The sequence below is a fragment of the Salvelinus alpinus genome, chromosome 27 (genome assembly GCF_045679555.1).
Source record: "Salvelinus alpinus chromosome 27, SLU_Salpinus.1, whole genome shotgun sequence".
Taxonomy (NCBI): Eukaryota; Metazoa; Chordata; class Actinopteri; order Salmoniformes; family Salmonidae; genus Salvelinus; species Salvelinus alpinus.
The window spans coordinates 14,302,162-14,321,155 of NC_092112.1; the positions used below are offsets into that span (position 1 = coordinate 14,302,162).

Sequence of the window (18,994 nt, forward strand, 5' to 3'; positions counted from 1 at the left end):
CACTATCAGCAGAATTCTTGTTTTTCAATACCATTCCATTTTCCTAGCAAGGTTCTTGCATTCAATTCTCCTTAACTTTTCACAATATTTCTTTCTTTACTTGATGCATCACAAAAACAAAATCTACATTCATAGCATCAACATTGTGTGTTCTGAGCTGATAACAATACTGTATATAAAAACAACACACAAAGCACACAGAGACAAGAGAAGCACAACAGATACTCTTTTATTGTCTGTTCAAATGTTTGTTGCTAACAATTCAATAATTACAAAGATTCCAACTGGTGATTTTTTTTTTTTTAAGAGGAAAAAAAAGCAGTAGTGTTTCGAAGAGAGAAAAAAAAAGTCCCGTCTTCGGAGAGCTGAACAGAAGTCCGGGAAGAATAAAAGGAACGAGAACGATCACTGACACAAAATCAAAAGATGATATTCCTTGGACTAAAACATGTGCAAGTTTAATACAGTGTTTCTGAAAAAAAAACCCTCTCACCGATAGCCTGCAGGTTTAAAATCACTTCGGGAATTGATCTGAACGAGGTGCTATAAAACAAAATGGCACTGAAGGCACACTAGAGTGATTAAACTGGATATGCCACACATGCCTGTACTGTATCTCATACTTCTGTACAATGAAACATCCCACACTGGAGGAAAAACTATTCAGACACCCCCCTGTGGCGGTACGGCGCAATGACTGTACACCACCGCTAATGCTTCCCACTCTCATGATTGAACGATTTAAAATGCGAGGGCCTTGGCCAGGGGGGTTCTCTCTATAGTGAGCAGGCCTTCACACACATACCTATTTATTTATTTAAACATAGCACACGAAAGCAGCAGCAGCTTGTGAAGGACTCTTATTAATAATCCTATGAGTAATGTGGTCCTTTTCGCTATGTTCAGATTCCCACCACTTATCAACTTAAAACCGCATATCGAGAAATTAAAGTCTCATGATTCTGTTTTTATTTCTTCTTCCATTTCTGGTTGCTATGGCGCCAACTATACGTTTTCTGGCAAAAGATCCAAGTTAAAAACAACGCATCTTACAAAGGCTGGCAGGAGATGTAAAAGCTATAAAATATGCCCACTAATTTAGCTTTACACTAAAACCCCTGCAGTCAGTTGAGTTGAATGGCAGCTCGTCCCCTAGGAAGGTACAGCTCTCAAAATGGTCCGGGAACAGCTTAATAGGATTACAACGCCAGTACAGAAGGGGCTGGGAAGTGTGTGTGTGTGTGTGTGTGTGGGGGTTATGGTTCTTGAAAAAAGTCTGCCATTTCTTTCACCGTTCTGTTTTGTGTCCGCAAAGTCGAGCTCAACATGTCCGTGTAAAATACTATACGCTTTAAAAACAACAGTTATTTCCCTCTCGTCTTTGTTAAAAAAAAAAAAAAAACGTATACCTATGATTAGGACAGTTCATCATTAATGCTTTTTCTGTGAGTCCCCCATCAGTAATCTCTGTTTTTAATTCAGCCCCATCTCACCTCTATGTATTGATCATTTCAACTAAGTAATAATAACCTTAACTCGTAGGAAACATTTATGGCCTGAAATGAATAAAAACAAAAACAAATCTATACTGGCTGATTTGTTGTTGTTTTTTTAGCGTTAGCTTCAAATACCATGTGCCCCTCCCTTTTTGAGGGTCTATGCTCGTCACACGCAGAAAAGGCTTCAGCGGTGGCATTTTGTCCACAAAGTCTGTTCTTGGCACTTTGCAGCGATACCCAAGTTCTATGTCGAATGTAGGTGTTGAGTGATTAAGCACGCATTATATGTGTGTGTGTGTGTAAGGTGTGTGGGTGGGGGGGTGGTCCTCAGCCGTCCAGGGTGTGCTCCAGGCCGTCCAGTGTTAGCTGGCTGCGGTGGGGGGAGTTGGGGCTGGGGGGGCTGCTGGGATCGGAGCTGTTGGAGAGGGTGGAGTGCTTGGTGGAGTCGGAGTCCGGCTGAGGGAATACAGAGTGTTTTTATATATCAAAGCTCTATTAAAGAAGTTCAGTTGCTAATTCTTTGGCTCAACTGTTGGCTGGGTGGTTCATATACATATAAAATAAAAATATGAATCTCAGTTTTTAAATCATGAAACCACACATATCCTTAGTTTTAAATAGACAATATAACATTTTGCTCATCGGTGTTGAGAGATGTATCCATTTCTATCAAACATTTTTAGACGATATTTCTGTCTATTTAGGGGACGTTTTGGATAAAGAGCACCCCTGAGGTAAAAGTTCCATTTAGCCTCTTTAATGATAAACAAACTTTAATTATTAATGTTTGCTTTGGCAATGTAAGACAACTTATCATACCCAGGAAGCGAGTTGCATTAAATTGTATTGAGAGAAATTGATTGAATGTGTGTGTACAATCAGTATGGCTGGGACGATACTACGGTCACGATACTTGTTAGTAGTGTGGCAAGAACACAAAGCGGATTTAACTTCTTCAGGAAAACAGCCCTAATGTTGGAAACAAACATCATTATGTCGTCATCCAGAGTCACATGGATTTATTTTCCAAACTACAGCACAACATATGTTACATACAGCAGGTTTTTAAAGGACCAAAGAGTTCTGTCTGCTTCGTGTTCTCATTTTTGCCCTGGAAAAAAACATTACGATACTGCTATCGTCACAACCCCAACAGTCAGTGTGTGTGTCAGGGTTTCCGTTAGCTGGTAATTAACAGCTTTTGGTCGATAAATAAAATGGGAGACGATTTCAACATCCTCTCACTACTTGTGCCTGATGCTGAGGAGAGAGCGAGAGAGGAGCCTAGGCTACTGTCGATTACAAAAATTGAGACCTTTTTCATTGACATAATACTAAAGTTAGAGAACATGCCTCTAAGTGAAAAGGGGAAAGTCCTACTTATGGACAAGTTTTTATATTGTATTGGACAAAGATGAGAAGAAAGTTGGCCCGGCCAAATGCAGGCTACTGTGCAACTTGTTATTGAGGTAGGATGCAATTTTGGATTTTTTTTTCTTTTTTTCTCGCATTTATAATAATTTGTTTTATCATTATTATTATTATTGTATATCATTATTATTATTATAGACCTATTTATTAATCTAAACTATTATTTTTTTTTTTAAATATGCAAAACATTTTCATTGGATACATGAAGTTTGATCTGTGCGCTTTAGTTTAAGATAGGTCTTTTGAAAAATATATAATTAGCCTATAGCTGTCATCTGTTTGGTACAGTAGGCACTAATCTTTAGTTTTGTTTTTTCCTAACCTTTTCTGAAGGTTTAAACCAGTTCGCAGTGTTTTGTTTTATTCTGTTACAACTGTAATGTTGTGTTTGTATCTTGCTCGTATCTTCCCTATAAACAACGGCTTGACTTACTTTATATATTACACTAATAAAGTTTAGAAACTTTTGTGAAGGTTTGGTGTTGCTACTAACCCTTTATTATTACTATTAACCTATTACACTGCAGGCCTATGTAACAGTATAACTTTAGACCGTCCCCTCTAACTAGCTAGCCATTTCACATCCGTTACACCTATGCACTGGCCATCCAACTGACTCCGAAGTTGAACTTGAGGTGAGGAAAAATGTTTTAGGCTTACCAGAGTTACTCCTATAATATCTAACAACATAATGCTTATCATTCAACAACAAAAAATTCACATATAAAATGTACAAATTAGCCTCCTTCTGTATGCCTATATGGGTATAGCAGGCGATGTAGCCTACCTTAAAAGAAAATGACTGAAGTAAAAGTGAAAGTTACCCAGTAAAATACAAAAAAAGTCTAAAAGTATTTGGTTTTAAATATACTTAAGTATCAAAAGTAAATGGAATTGGTAAAATATACTTACGTATCAAAAGTATTCATCATTTCAAATTCCTCATATTATGCAAACCAGATGGCACAATTATATTGTGTTTATTGGCACAATTATATATATATATATATATTTTTTTTTACATTTACGGATAGCCAGAGGCACACTCCAACACTTAGACATTAATTTACAAACAAAGCATTTGTGTTTAGTGAGTCCTCCAGTTTAGAGGCAGTAGATGACCAGGGATGTTCTCTTGATAAGTGCGTGAATGACCATATTTCTGTCATAATATAATGAGTACTTTTGGGTGTCAGGGAAAATGTATGGAGTAAAAAAGTACATTATTTTCTTTAGGAATGTAGTGAAGTAAAAGTTGTCAAAAATATAAATAGTAAAGTACAGATACCCCCAAAAACAACTTAAGTAAAAATACTTTAAACTGCCATTTTGAGAATTTGATTCTCCCTGACTGTTTAGTTTTTATTTTGGTGACTGTTAGTTCTTAAAGATGATCTAATTTTAAACTACATAGAACCATGATCTTTTATATCTAGTTTTAGTCGTTCAAGTTCACATTGAAAACGTTTTACCATTCTGATTAATTTTTGTAAAAAAAAGTGGCGGATATAGGGGAAACACCGGCACCCAAAGCATACGGACCACCGGTACATTTCTTAAATGTCCGATAAAATCTTCCCGGTCACTTTCCTAACGGAAACCCTGGTGTGTGTGCACTGTGTTGGGGTTCTTTACCTCTCTCTCAAAGTCCCCGTCTGGGTCGGAGATGTTCCGAGACGATCCTGCTCCTCCAAAGTCTGCACCTCCTTCATGACACAACACACACAGAAACACACACACAGAGCATAGCATCAATGACAGAGAGAGAGATAATGGATTTACTAAAGTGTGTTTGTTGAAATCAGTGTTCACATGCAGAAGGTGTGTGCTCGGGGTCCTCTCACCAGAGGCCGTGCGAGTGATGTGGGTCATGCTCCTCTGTTGCCGGGAGATACTGGAGAGTGGGCGGGGCTTGTCCTTGGCCGGGTCATCCTGAGAAGAATGCATCACACTCTGTACCCCCACGCAGTCGCCAAGACACACACACACACACACACACACACACACAGTAAGACAATGACACATATGTGACTATATGGGTGAACAGGTTTGTGTTCATTAGGACACACAACAGAAAACATTTGTAAACATTTTGCTACGAAAATGAGCGTTTCTTATTGGACAAGTCCCAGTTTGGACATAGCCATTTCGTTGAGTTTAATTTCATTGGTTGCCTAATGAACACAACCCCAGGTACATGATTGGACACGGTCAAGACATTTAGATGGATGCTTATGCACACACATGAAACCAACAGCCTTGTACACGCACAGTGATAAACTCCACAGCAAGTCACTCGTTTGACTGAAAAAAGTCACACTCACGCTGGTATGTTTTTGCAAAATTCAATGGGAGAACAGTCACGGAGAAGTCTCTACATTACTTTGGTGGCCGTCTACTAATAGAATAAACCTTCTAGGGAGCTTTTCCAATTTGCTGTGCCCCATTTTTAAAAAGCACTCTCTCTCCATTGAACCCTATGCGAAGCTTATCAAGCGTGTTGCCCTGTTTTAACATGACAAATAAGCAGAGATCACACAAAGCATAACCACACTGCAGCCAGTACAGAAAAACACTCACTATGACGTCAGCCGAAATAAAACCACCCCAGCTTCTGAAAAACTCACTGCACTCGAGAAAACTTAAAAAAGGAACCGTGAGGAAGAATGGGAAGGAGAGAAAAAGGGGTGAGGGGGGTGGGGGGCCTGGAAATATGACCGATCCCAAGTCGACCCAAGCACCTGCTCCCTATTCACTGGTGGAGATGGAGTAACGGTTAAATATAGACACCTCCATTATTATTGGCACCCTTGATAAAGATGAGCAAAAAATAATATAACATTTATACAAATACTGAGCTATAATTTTACAACATTTTTTTGGGGGGGGGGGGGTTGTTTTATACAATTGCTTAGAGTTTAAACAAGTAATTATTTATTTTCTCCAAACGAATAGCACTGTTTCTAATACTTTTTGCATCTTCTCCTTGCTAGGATAATGGCACCTAGCCTTTATCCTGAGTGTTCTATGAGATTAGAGAACACATCTGGAGGGATCTTAGACCATTCCTTTGTCCAGATAATTGATATCCTTTGGTCTGATCTGACTGCCATCTTCAAATCAAACCACAGGTTTTGAATGGGGTTCAAATCCGGAAAACTGACGTGGCCATTGCAACACTTGTATTTTGTGGTCAATTAACCATTTCATTGTCTTTCTGGAAGATCTACAGTTCATTCGGAAAGTATTCAGACCCCTTGACTTTTCCCACATTTTGTTAAGTTACAGCCTTACTCAAATGGATTCGTTTTTTCCCCTCATCAATCTACACACAATAACCCATAATGACAAAACAAAAACAGATTTTTTGATTTCTTTGCCAATTTATATATTCTTTTTAACACGAAAATATTGCATTTACATAAGTATTCAGACCCTTTACTCAGTACGTTGTTGAAGCAGCGATTACAGCCTTGAGTCTTCTTGGGTATGACGCTACAACCTTGGCACACCTGTATTTGGGAAGCTTCTCCCGTTCTTCTCTGCAGATCCTCTCAAGCGCCATCAGGTTGGATGGGGAGTGTCGCTGCACAGCTATTTTCAGATCTCTCCAGAGATGTTTGATTGGGTTCAAGTCTAGGCTCTGGCTAGGCCACTGAAGGACATTGAGACTTGTCCCGAAGTCACTCCTGCGTTGTCTTCATGCACCTTCGCCCCAGTCTGAGGTCCTGAGCGCCCTGGAGCAGGTTTTCATCAAGGATCTCTCTGTACTTTGCTCCGTTCATCTTTGCCTCGATCCTGACTAGTCTCCCAGTCCCTGCCACTGAAAAACATTCCCACAGCATGATGCTGCCACCACCATGCTTTACCGTAAGGATGGTGCCAGGTTTCCTCCAGACGTGACACTTTGCATTCAGGCCAAAGAGTTAAATCTTGGTTCATCAGACGAGAGAATCTTGTTTCTCATGGTCTGAAAGTCTTTAGCGGGCTGTCATGTGCCTTTTAGAGTGGCTTCCATCTGGCCACTCTACCATAAAGGCCTGATTGGCAGAGTGCTGTTTATAGACATCTCAAGGATGATCAATGGAAACAACTGAGCTCAATTTCGAATCTCATAGCAAAGGGTCTGAATACATAAAAATGTATGTACAGTAGTAGTATCCCAGACCTCCAGGCTCGGATTCAACAACCAGTACTCCAGACCTCCAGGCTCAGATTGAACAACCAGTACCCCAGGAATAGAGGCTAGATCACTAGGTGACAAGGGCTACTGCGGGTGTCGATTTGGGATTGTGCAAAAGAGGTGGTGGTGGTGTCAAAAGGAGGAGAGTGGGGGAAGGGGGGGAGAGGGAGGAGGGGAAGCGTCAGGTCAGGCCTACCCTTCCTAGGGAGGAGGTGGAGGGAGAGGAGGAGGAGGAGGATGAGAGCTGGGGCATGCTGCAGTGCTGCAGCGAGGAGGTGGAGGAGGAGGTGGCGGAGGAAGAGGCGGGCTCTTTCTGCAGGTAGAGGCCGGCCGACACAAGGCTCATGTGATAGACGTGCTCAAAGTTGCTCGGTGGGGAGATCAGGGCGTGGTGGCGGGAGGATGAGGGGGAGGGGGTGGTGGCGGCGCTCTCGCTCTGCTGCTGGGCCGGGCGGGGAGGGGGGTGAGAGAAGGAAAGAGAGAGCGGAAACAAAGGACACGAACAAGACAGATGGAAAAAAAGAGAGGGAGGGGAGGAGAAAGTGAAAGAGGGCGTGAGGGAGGGACTACAGGTCATTCTCAAAAAAGAGTAGGAAGAGGGGCAGAGGTGATAAATAGGTAGAGAAAGGTGACATCTAGAAGGTAGGATAGCAGTGCTATTCTGTGGAGTTAGGATGGTAGGATAGCAGTGCTATTCTGTGGAGTTGGTAGTGGGAGCTGCTAGTGTCAGAAAATGCAAGGAGACACCATTTTGGCTCCAGCAGGTGTCTTGCGATCGTTAAAAAACAGCTGTTATGGCTCCTGTTTTGATATGTTTTAAGGAAGGTTAACACAGGGTGGACATTTTGGTTCCTGCGATATCAGTTAGGTTATTTGCAGTAGCTGTCCTGGGTACAGCAAATGTCAGTTAATTTGCAATAGACAGCCACTTTGGCTGCTACAATATCAGTCAGGTTATCATGGGGTTGGGAAGCCATTTTCCTTCCTATAACGTAAGTTGGGTTATGACAGAGATGGAAAGAGGTCCTATCTTTGTATCTGTGCCATTAAGGCGTCTGTGACAGCATGGGCAGCGCCATTAAGGCTATCTCCATTTTAAAGTACATTTTCTTCTCCTTTTGATGTTTGAAAATGTGCCTCAATGACAATGTCCATGCTAAAACGGGTTATATCCAAGTTGAGTCCTTTAACTATCTCCTATGGGTTATGAATACAGTATGAGGCAGCCATTTTGGCACTAGCTGTGCTTACCAGAGGCAAATCCATGAGGACCTGCTTGCCGTCGCCGGGGCCCATGTGTGCCACGTGGTTAAAGTTGATTGGGTTGGAGATCAACTTGGACCTCAGCTCAGGGTCCCTCAGCATCTCTCTGTCAACACAACACACATGGTTACAATGGTCAGTGTGTATTATTGTGAATAGTTACATTTTAGTCATTTTTGCAACATCTTATTCAGAGCAACTTTGGGTTAAGTGCCTTGCTCAAGGGCACATTGACAGATTCTTCACCTAGTCGGCCCGGGGATTCGAACCAGCGACATTTTGGTTACTGGCCCAACCACTAGGCTACCTGAAGTTGTACTGGGTGAGTGTACTTACAATGGTAGTAAACAGACTAAATTCTGACAATCATCTCTTTATTTAAGTCAAACGTATAGTTATAGTGATGTCACCTCCACTGGAGTCTGATCGAGTGATGCCCCCCTGGCAACGAGGGTTCAAGCCCCGACTCAGACTCCCTTATCTAAACACCTATATTCTGTCTCCCCTCGCTACATTACTGCTGTACAGTCCAAAAGTCAAGAAAAGTATAAATGGGGATTGTGGGGGGAAAAAAAGGTTACCTCCTCTGCTGCAGTCTCTCCTCTTCCGGGACCTTGAAGAGGAACTTCCTCTTGCTGCGCGTTCTCACCATCAGCTTCTTACTGTTGTCAGATGTCTCAGGGATGGCCAGGTCACCTTCTGCAGGACGGACAGAGAGAGAGAAAAATTTGAGATATAGGTAAGTGTATTGGGGTAAATATATGTAGTGAGTATATTGAGATATACACTACCGTTCAAAAGTTTGGGGTCACTTAGAAATGTCCTTGTTTTCCATGAAAACATACATGAAATGAGTTGCAAAATGAATAGGAAATATAGTCAAGACGTTGACAAGCTTATAAATAATGATTTGTAATTGAAATAATAATTGTGTCCTTCAAAAAAACTTTGCTTTCGTCAAAGAATCTTCCATTTGCAGCAATTACAGCCTTGCAGACCTTTGGCATTCTAGTTGTCAATTTGTTGAGGTAATCTGAAGAGATTTCACCACATGCTTCCTGAAGCACCTCCCATAAATTGGATTGGCTTGATGGGCACTTCTTATGTACCATACGGTCAAGCTGCTCCCACAACAGCTCAATAGGGTTAAGATCCGGTGACTGTGCTGGTCACTCCATTATAGACAGAATACCAGCTGACTGCTTCTTCCCTAAATATGTATTGCATAGTTTGGTGCTGTGCTTTGGGTCATTGTCCGGTTGTAGGAGGAAATTGGCTCCAATTAAGCGCCGTCCACAGAGTATGGCATGGCGTTACAAAATGGAGTGATAGCCTTCCTTCAAGATCCCTTTAACCCTGTACAAATCTCTCACTTTACCACCAAAGCACCTCCAGACCATCACATTGACTCCACCAGGCTTGACAGATGGCGTCAAGCACTCCTCCAGCATCTTTTCTGCGTCTCACAAATGTTATATTTTTTGATGTGAACACCTCAAACTTAGATTCATCTGTCCATAACACCTTTTTTCAATCTACCTCTGTCTAGTGTCTGTTCTTTTTCCCATCATCTTTTATTTTTGTTGGGCCAGTCAGGTATGGCTTTTACATTTGCAACTCTGCCTAGAAGGCCAGTATCCTGGAGTAGCCTCTTCACTGTTGACGTTGAGACTGGTGTTTTGCGTGTACTATTTAATGAAGCTGCCAGTTGAGGACTTGTGAGGTGTCTGTCTAGTTAGAGAAACTTTCTAATGTACTTGTCCTCTTGCTCAGTTGTGCACCGGGGCCTCCCACTCTTTCTATTCTGGTTAAAGCCAGTTTGCGCTGTTCTGTGAAGGGAGTAGTACACGGCGTTGTACAAAATCTTCAGTTTCTTGGCAACTTCTCACATGAAATAGCCTTCATTTCTCAGAACAAGAATAGACTGACGAGTTTCAGAAGAAAGTTCTTTGTTTCTGGCCATTTTGAGCCTGTAATCGAACCCACAAATGCTGATGCTCCAGATACTCAACTAGTCTAAAGAAGGCCAGTTTTATTGCTTCTTTAATCAGAACAACAGTTTTCAGCTGTGCTAACATAATTGCAAAAGGGTTTTCTAATGATCAATTAGTCTTTTAAAATGATAAACTTGGATTAGCTAACACAACGTGCCATTGGAACACAGGAGTGATGGTTGCTGATAATGGGCCTCTGTACGCCTATGTAGATATTCCATTAAACAATCATCCGTTTCCAGCTACAATAGTCATTTACAACATTAACAATGTCTACACTGCATTTCTGATCAATTTGATGTTATTTTAACGGACAAAAAATTTCCTTTTCTTTCAAAAACAAGGACATTTCTAAGTGACCCCAAACGTTTGAACGGTTGTGTATGTAGTGAGTTTATTGTGGTATAGGTGAGTGTATAGTGTATTGGGGTATATGTAGTCAGTATAGTGTTGTATAGGTGAGTGTATTGGGGTATATGTAGTCAGTATATTGTGGTATAGGTGAGTGTATTGGGGTATATGTAGTCAGTATAGTGTGGTATAGGTGTGTATAGTGTATTGGGGTATATGTAGTCAGTATATTGTGGTATAGGTGAGTGTATTGGGGTATATGTAGTCAGTATAGTGTGGTATAGGTGAGTGTATAGTGTATTGGGGTATATGTAGTCAGTATATTGTGGTATAGGTGAGTGTATTGGGGTATATGTAGTCAGTATAGTGTGGTATAGGTGAGTGTATAGTGTATTGGGGTATATGTAGTCGGTACAGTGTGGTATAGGTGAGTGTATTGGGGTATATGTAGTCAGTATATTGTGGTATAGGTGAGTGTATTGGGGTATATGTATTTTTTTTAATTTTTTATTTAACCTTTATTTAACCAGGTAGGCAAATTGAGAACACGTTCTCATTTACAATTGCGACCTGGCCAAGATAAAGCAAAGCAGTTCGACACATACAACAACACATAGTTACACATGGAGTAAAACAAACATATAGTCAATAATACAGTGAAAAAAATAAGTCTATATACAATGTGAGCAAGTGAGGTGAGATAAGGGAGGTGAAGGCAAACAAATATATGTATAAATAAATAAAAATATAAAAAGGCCATGGAGGCGAAGTGAATACAACACAGCAAGTAAAATAAAAACTAAAAACACTGGAATGGTTGGTTTGCAGTGGAAGAAAGCGCAAAGTAGAGACAGAAATAATGGGGTGCAAAGGAGCAAAATAAATAAATAAATAAATACAGTAGGTAAAGAGGTAGTTGTTTGGGCTAAATTATAGATGGGCTATGTACAGGTGCAGTAATCTATGAGCTGCTCTGACAGCTGGTGCTTAAAGCTAGTGAGGGAGATAAGTGTTTCCAGTTTCAGAGATTTTTGTAGTTCGTTCCAGTCATTGGCAGCAGAGAACTGGAAGGAGAGGCGTCCAAAGGAAGAATTGGTTTTGGGGGTGACTAGAGAGATATACCTGCTGGAGCGCGTGCTACAGGTAGGTGCTGCTATGGTGACCAGCGAGCTGAGATAAGGGGGGACTTTACCTAGCAGGGTCTTGTAGATGACCTGGAACCAGTGGGTTTGGCGACGAGTATGAAGCGAGGGCCAGCCAACGAGAGTGTACAGGTCGCAGTGGTGGGTAGTATATGGGGCTTTGGTGACAAAACGGATGGCACTGTGATAGACTGCATCCAATTTATTGAGTAGGGTTTTGGAGGCTATTTTGTAAATGACATCACCGAAGTCGAGGATTGGTAGGATGGTCAGTTTTACAAGGGTATGTTTGGCAGCATGAGTAAAGGATGCTTTGTTGCGGAATAGGAAGCCAATTCTAGATTTGACTTTGGATTGGAGATGTTTGATGTGAGTCTGGAAGGAGAGTTTACAGTCTAACCAGACACCTAGGTATTTGTAGTTGTCCACATATTCTAAGTCAGAGCCGTCCAGAGTAGTGATGTTGGACAGGCGGGCAGGTGCAGGCAGCGATCGGTTGAAGAGCATGCATTTAGTTTTACTTGTATTTAAGAGCAATTGGAGGCCACGGAAGGAAAGTTGTATGGCATTGAAGCTCGCCTGGAGGGTTGTTAACACAGTGTCAAAAGAAGGGCCAGAAGTATACAGAATAGTGTCGTCTGCGTAGAGGTGGATCAGAGAATCACCAGCAGCAAGAGCGACATCATTGATGTATACAGAGAAGAGAGTCGGTCCAAGAATTGAACCCTGTGGCACCCCCATAGAGACTGCCAGAGGCCCGGACAACAGACCCTCCGATTTGACACACTGAACTCGATCAGAGAAGTAGTTGGTGAACCAGGCGAGGCAATCATTAGAGAAACCAACCAATGTAGTCAGTATAGTGTGGTATAGGTGAGTGTATTGGGGTATATGTAGTCAGTATAGTGTGGTATAGGTGAGTGTATTGGGGTATATGTAGTCAGTATAGTGTGGTATAGGTGAGTGTATTGGGGTATATGTAGTCAGTATAGTGTGGTATAGGTGAGTGTATAGTGTATTGGGATATATGTAGTCGGTACAGTGTGGTATAGGTGAGTGTATTGGGGTATATGTAGTCAGTATATTGTGGTATAGGTGAGTGTATTGGGGTATATGTAGTCAGTATAGTGTGGTATAGGTGAGTGTATTGGGGTATATGTAGTCAGTATAGTGTGGTATAGGTGAGTGTATAGTGTATTGGGGTATATGTAGTCGGTACAGTGTGGTATAGGTGAGTGTATTGGGGTATATGTCGTCAGTATAGTGTGGTATAGGTGAGTGTATAGTGTATTGGGGTATATGTAGTCGGTACAGTGTGGTATAGGTGAGTATTGGGGTATATGTAGTCAGTATAGTGTGGTATATGTGAGTGTATTGGGGTATATGTAGTCAGTATAGTGTGGTATAGGTGAGTGTATAGTGTATTGGGGTATATGTAGTCAGTATATTGTGGTATAGGTGAGTGTATAGTGTAGTGGGGTATATGTAGTCAGTATAGTGTGGTATAGGTGAGTGTGTAGTGGGGTATATGTAGTCAGTATAGTGTGGTATAGGTGAGTGTATTGGGGTATATGTAGTCAGTACAGTGTGGTATATGTGAGTGTATTGGGGTATATGTAGTCGGTATAGTGTGGTATAGGTGAGTGTAGTGGGGTATATGTAGTCAGTACAGTGTGGTATAGGTGAGTGTAGTGGGGTATATGTAGTCAGTATAGTGAGGTGTATTTGCACCTGTGGAGTTGTTGCTGAAGTAGATGAGGCGCGGTTGTTCAGAGCCCAGCAGGTTCAGACTGCCCTCCACATTCAGAGGCCTTAACTGAGGGGCAGAGACATGGGTTACACCAATCCACTCTATAGATCAGGGTCATATATACACACATGCACACAGACACTCCTTTCATTTATTCATACACATTCACTCACCCCCACACACACGAGATTAGAACATGCATCCTCACATTCACCAAGACACCCCATTATGGTTTGTTAGACTGAACCCAGACTGTTGTCCCAAGACACCCCATTATGGTTTGTTAGACTGAACCCAGACTGTTGTCCCAAGACACCCCATTATGGTTTGTTAGACTGAACCCAGACTGTTGTCCCAAGACACCCCATTATGGCTTGTTAGACTGAACCCAGACTGTTATATGGGCAGGACAGCCCTGCTTTTACCTTCCTCAGTGAAATTGTCTGGATCCACTCAGTGGTGTGTATGTCAAACACATCCACCCCATACTCGCTGTACACCGTAAGGTAGGAGGAGTTGGAGCCTGGCGGACACACAGGAAAGACATGCTGAGGATTCACAGAGGCCTCCACAGCTTGATACATTTGTAGGACACAATATACTAGATACAGTTTATGTTAGCTTCTTTTATAAAGTGAACAATATTTAATTTGTGTCTCAGTGTCCCTTCAAAAGAATATTGTGCATGCAGCACTTACCAGGAGGCCTTCGGAGTTGGATAGCTAACAGTTTCTGGGTGTAAAGTAGCCTAGTGGGGCGGCAGGTAGCCTAGTGGTTAGAGCGTTGGGTCAGTAACCGAAAGGTTGCTGGATTGAATCCTTGAGCTGACAATGTAAAAATGTGTCGTTCTGCCCCTGAACAAGGCAGTTTAACACGCTGTTCCCCGGTAGGCCGTCATTGTAATAAGAATTTGTTCTTAACTGACTTGCCTAGTTCAATAAAGGTAAAAAAAATTAATATATATGTTTTTTGAAACGTATTGTGAATGTATTCACTTCCAATGATAGAGATTGTTAGGGTTGGGCAGTATGCAGATTTTCATACCGTCATACCGGGGTATACGGTATTACTTGAAGTGCACACAAGGGGCGCTATTCAAACAACAATAACAACAAAAACCCACACAGACCATGCAAGTCAGGGGTCCCAACCTATGAAAGACAGAGAGATGTTGTGTCCAAGGACAGTAGGCTGGATTCCAACCTATTCAGACATGTGCCGGAGATTTCGGCATTACCGCTAGACCAGCCGCATTTCTTCTCCAAAACTTTCATAACTCAACCACTCAAAACAAAACCAAAGCGTGACGTACTGCAAGCAAGCGGCGTGGCGGGCCACATCAGCTCCTGGGCCCTGCTCCTCTTCCCAGTGGGGTCCACATAGATACCCAGCTGGCTGAAGCAGAGTAACAGCTCGGTCGTGCCCACCTCCAGGGCGTGCAGCGCGTCCAGGGGCTGCTGGGCCAGGAAGGCTAGCGACGGGTCCCCGGGGCTCACCAGGCTGACGGGCGACGACTCGCCTTGGAGGGCCAGCAGGGCAAAACCTGAGGGGTAGCCCACGCACAGTCGCTCGCGCACCATGCCCAGCCACTGGGCCACCCCCGGGGCTTGCACCTCCCACAGCTTGCGGTGGTGCGGCTTGGCCCGGGTGATCTCATAACACAGAACCTGGTGAAGGGGGAGAGAGGAGACGTTACTACTGACATTCTGGCAAAGCAGCAAACGGAAAGGACCTTTTAAAATCAGCCTTGATGTAACTAGCAGGGGTTTGAAAGGACCTTTTAAAATCAGCCTTGATGTAACTAGCAGGGGTTTGAAAGGACCTTTTTAAATCAGCCTTGATGTAGCTAGCAGGAGTTTGCTTGGGCTCCCGAGTGGCACAGCATCTCAGTACTAGAGGCGTCACTACAGACACCCTGGTTCGAATCCAGGCTGTATCACAACTGGCCGTGATTGGGAGTCCCATAGGGTGGTACACAATTGGCCCAGCGTTGTCCGGGTTTGACCGGTGTAGGCCGTCATTGTAAATAAGAATTGTTAACTGACTTGCCTAGTTAATTAAAGGTTACAGTGCTTATGAAGACTTAATGAATGCTCCCTTTATAAGTTGTTTGTTTTGAAATGGGGTCAATATGAGATTTATTCGGATTTAAGTCACAAAACTTCAACTACACGCGTCATGTGACATGTATTGTATTGGAACTCTTATTTTTGTGTTTGGCATCGTTTTTCACTGCATGTGTAAATAGGTAAATCAATAAATGAATAGTGACCTGGCGCTTGACGGCGGCCAGCAGGCAGGCGGGTCCCCCGGGGCGTAGCACGCCCGTGGTCAGTGCCTGGCAACCCTTGGTCTCTGTCAGCTTGATGTCGAAGGCCGCCTCGGCCCCCTCCAGCACCCCCCAGGGGTGCAGGTGCACGTGTCGGTTGCGTCCACACAGCAGGGCCACCATCTTCTCTTTGGGGATCAGCTCCATCTGGTGCACCTTCTTGCAGTCGGCCGCCCGCACGATCACTGAAGGGGGGGAAGAGAAGGAGGAGTCAACAGGGGCAAATGACACAGAGAATCGTAGTGTTTTGAAAGAAATCACAAATTATGATTTGTGAGTCGATATGTAAGATAGTTGCTTTCCGATTGGTCGAAACGCTTTCTCTCCTTGATTTCAACCCCCCCTTTTGAAAAACCAAATGGAGGAGAAGGTACAATGAAAGGGACCTTGGATTCTCCTCCAATGCATTTTTAGAAGGAACCGAAGAGAGAGGAAGCGAGGAGAGAGGAGGCGAGGAATCGAGGAAAGACCATGGAGAAATAGTCTTAGGATGAAGAAAGAAATCGGAGACAATATACCACAAAATAAAATATGACATGTTGACATCACGTGATCACACATAAGAAACATGTTGGAAATGACAGAAATCTAAAAACTTGACCTTTGTTCTGCATGGAGGAGTCTGCATGTTGTTATCTATCATATGAGCCTCTATGGGGGGTGTCACATATCCCTGTATGATCCAGATCCTGGAGCATTTGGTACCCTGATGATCTACACTATAGAGCATTTGTGAAACGTAAACGAACCCTGGCTGTAACAAATCTTGGACCCTGGCCAGGTGGTGGGTCTAAGATCCAGTACCAGAGTACCATGTATTGTGACAATTCAGCGCAAGTCGCATGGAACTTTCTCACCCCGTTTTAAAAAAGTTAGTTGGCTAACGTCATGTGGAAAGTGAATATTAGATTTTTTTTTTAAGGCAAAATATATTTGTTTGAATTTTCAGAACCATACCAGGGTACCGAATGTCATATGTGAAAACGCCCTATGAGTGGATATGACCAGACGTGGGATAGGTGTGTTCTTACCATCTCTGGTGACCTCCACCACAAACAGGCCTTCCTCTGTTCCCAGGGCGATACGCTCTCGATCTGCAGGGAGACAAAGGAGCAGTCAACACAGTCTTCTCTCTCTCACTGCCATCCTCCACACACAACAACAACACCTATCGCAAACACACACACACTTTGAGTAAACGCACCATAACATTTGAAATAATTGGAGATCTCAAACAGCAATTTGCAATTGCATTCTGTGTTTCGCGTGTATCCACTACAAAAACAACAAAACTTCCTCCTCACGGAAATTGTCACAGAAAAGTTACAACATTACTTACACCGCAGATGATAATTCCCCTCATCCAGTACAGATGATAATTCCCCTCATCCAGTACAGATGATAATTCCCCTCATCCAGTACAGATGATAATTCCCCTCATCCAGTACAGATGATAATTCCCCTCATCCAGTACAGATGATAATTCCCCTCATCCAGTACAGATGATAATTCCCCTCATCCAGTACAGGTGATAATTCCCCTCATCCAGTACAGGTGATAATTCCCCTCATCCAGTACAGGTGATAATCCCCCTCATCCAGTACAGATTATAATTCCCCTCATCCAGTACAGGTGATAATTCCCCTCATCCAGTACAGGTGATAATTCCCCTCATCCAGTACAGGTGATAATTCCCCTCATCCAGTACAGATGATAATTCCCCTCATCCAGTACAGATGATAATTCCCCTCATCCAGTACAGATGATAATTCCCCTCATCCAGTACAGATGATAATTCCCCTCATCCAGTACAGATGATAATTCCCCTCATCCAGTACAGATGATAATTCCCCTCATCCAGTACAGATGATAATTCCCCTCATCCAGTACAGATGATAATTCCCCTCATCCAGTACAGATGATAATCCCCCTCATCCAGTACAGGTGATAATTCCCCTCATCCAGTACAGGTGATAATTCCCCTCATCCAGTACAGGTGATAATCCCCCTCATCCAGTACAGATTATAATTCCCCTCATCCAGTACAGGTGATAATTCCCCTCATCCAGTACAGGTGATAATTCCCCTCATCCAGTACAGATGATAATTCCCCTCATCCAGTACAGGTGATAATTCCCCTCATCCAGTACAGGTGATAATTCCCCTCATCCAGTACAGGTGATAATTCCCCTCATCCAGTACAGGTGATAATTCCCCTCATCCAGTACAGGTGATAATTCCCCTCATCCAGTACAGATGATAATTCCCCTCATCCAGTACAGATGATAATCCCCCTCATCCAGTACAGGTGATAATTCCCCTCATCCAGTACAGGTGATAATTCCCCTCATCCAGTACAGGTGATAATCCCCCTCATCCAGTACAGATGATAATTCCCCTCATCCAGTACAGATGATAATCCCCCTCATCCAGTACAGATGATAATCCCCCTCATCCAGTACAGGTGATAATCCCCCTCATCCAGTACAGATGATAATTCCCCTCATCCAGTACAGATGATAATCCCCCTCATCCAGTACAGATGATAATCCCCCTCATCCAGTACAGGTGATAATCCCCCTCATCCAGTACAGGTGATAATTCCCCCTCATCCAGTACAGATGATAATTCCCCTCATCCAGTACAGATGATAATTCCCCTCATCCAGTACAGGTGATAATTCCCCTCATCCAGTACAGGTGATAATTCCCCTCATCCAGTACAGGTGATAATTCCCCTCATCCAGTACAGATGATAATTCCCCTCATCCAGTACAGATGATAATCCCCCTCATCCAGTACAGGTGATAATCCCCCTCATCCAGTACAGATGATAATTCCCCTCATCCAGTACAGATGATAATCCCCCTCATCCAGTACAGGTGATAATCCCCCTCATCCAGTACAGATGATAATTCCCCCTCATCCAGTACAGATGATAATTCCCCCTCATCCAGTACAGATGATAATTCCCCTCATCCAGTACTAATGATAATTCCCCTCATCCAGTACAGGTGATAATTCCCCTCATCCAGTACAGATGATAATTCCCC

At 42.9% G+C, this 18,994-nt stretch overlaps 1 protein-coding gene across 6 annotated transcripts in view; it reads right to left on the bottom strand.

Moving 5' to 3' along the window:
- Window positions 1-209: 209 nt before the first annotated feature.
- The window catches only part of LOC139555993 (serine/threonine-protein kinase MRCK beta-like), a 137,045-nt gene continuing 118,260 nt past the window's right edge, over window positions 210-18,994 (bottom strand). For 4 of the 6 annotated variants that reach the window (XM_071369437.1, XM_071369436.1, XM_071369435.1 and 1 more), the window contains 11 exons: window positions 16,974-17,036; window positions 15,886-16,127; window positions 14,926-15,280; window positions 14,039-14,136; window positions 13,595-13,679; window positions 8,958-9,075; window positions 8,365-8,482; window positions 7,310-7,552; window positions 4,775-4,883; window positions 4,566-4,636; window positions 210-1,955 (listed from right to left, as the gene is read on the bottom strand). In XM_071369437.1, the coding sequence (XP_071225538.1) occupies window positions 1,827-1,955; window positions 4,566-4,636; window positions 4,775-4,883; window positions 7,310-7,552; window positions 8,365-8,482; window positions 8,958-9,075; window positions 13,595-13,679; window positions 14,039-14,136; window positions 14,926-15,280; window positions 15,886-16,127; window positions 16,974-17,036 (1,631 nt within the window). In that variant the 3' untranslated portion in view covers window positions 210-1,826. The remainder of the gene's footprint in view (window positions 1,956-4,565; window positions 4,637-4,774; window positions 4,884-7,309; window positions 7,553-8,364; window positions 8,483-8,957; window positions 9,076-13,594; window positions 13,680-14,038; window positions 14,137-14,925; window positions 15,281-15,885; window positions 16,128-16,973; window positions 17,037-18,994) is intronic. The other 2 variants (XM_071369439.1, XM_071369438.1) reach the window with 1 other exon arrangement.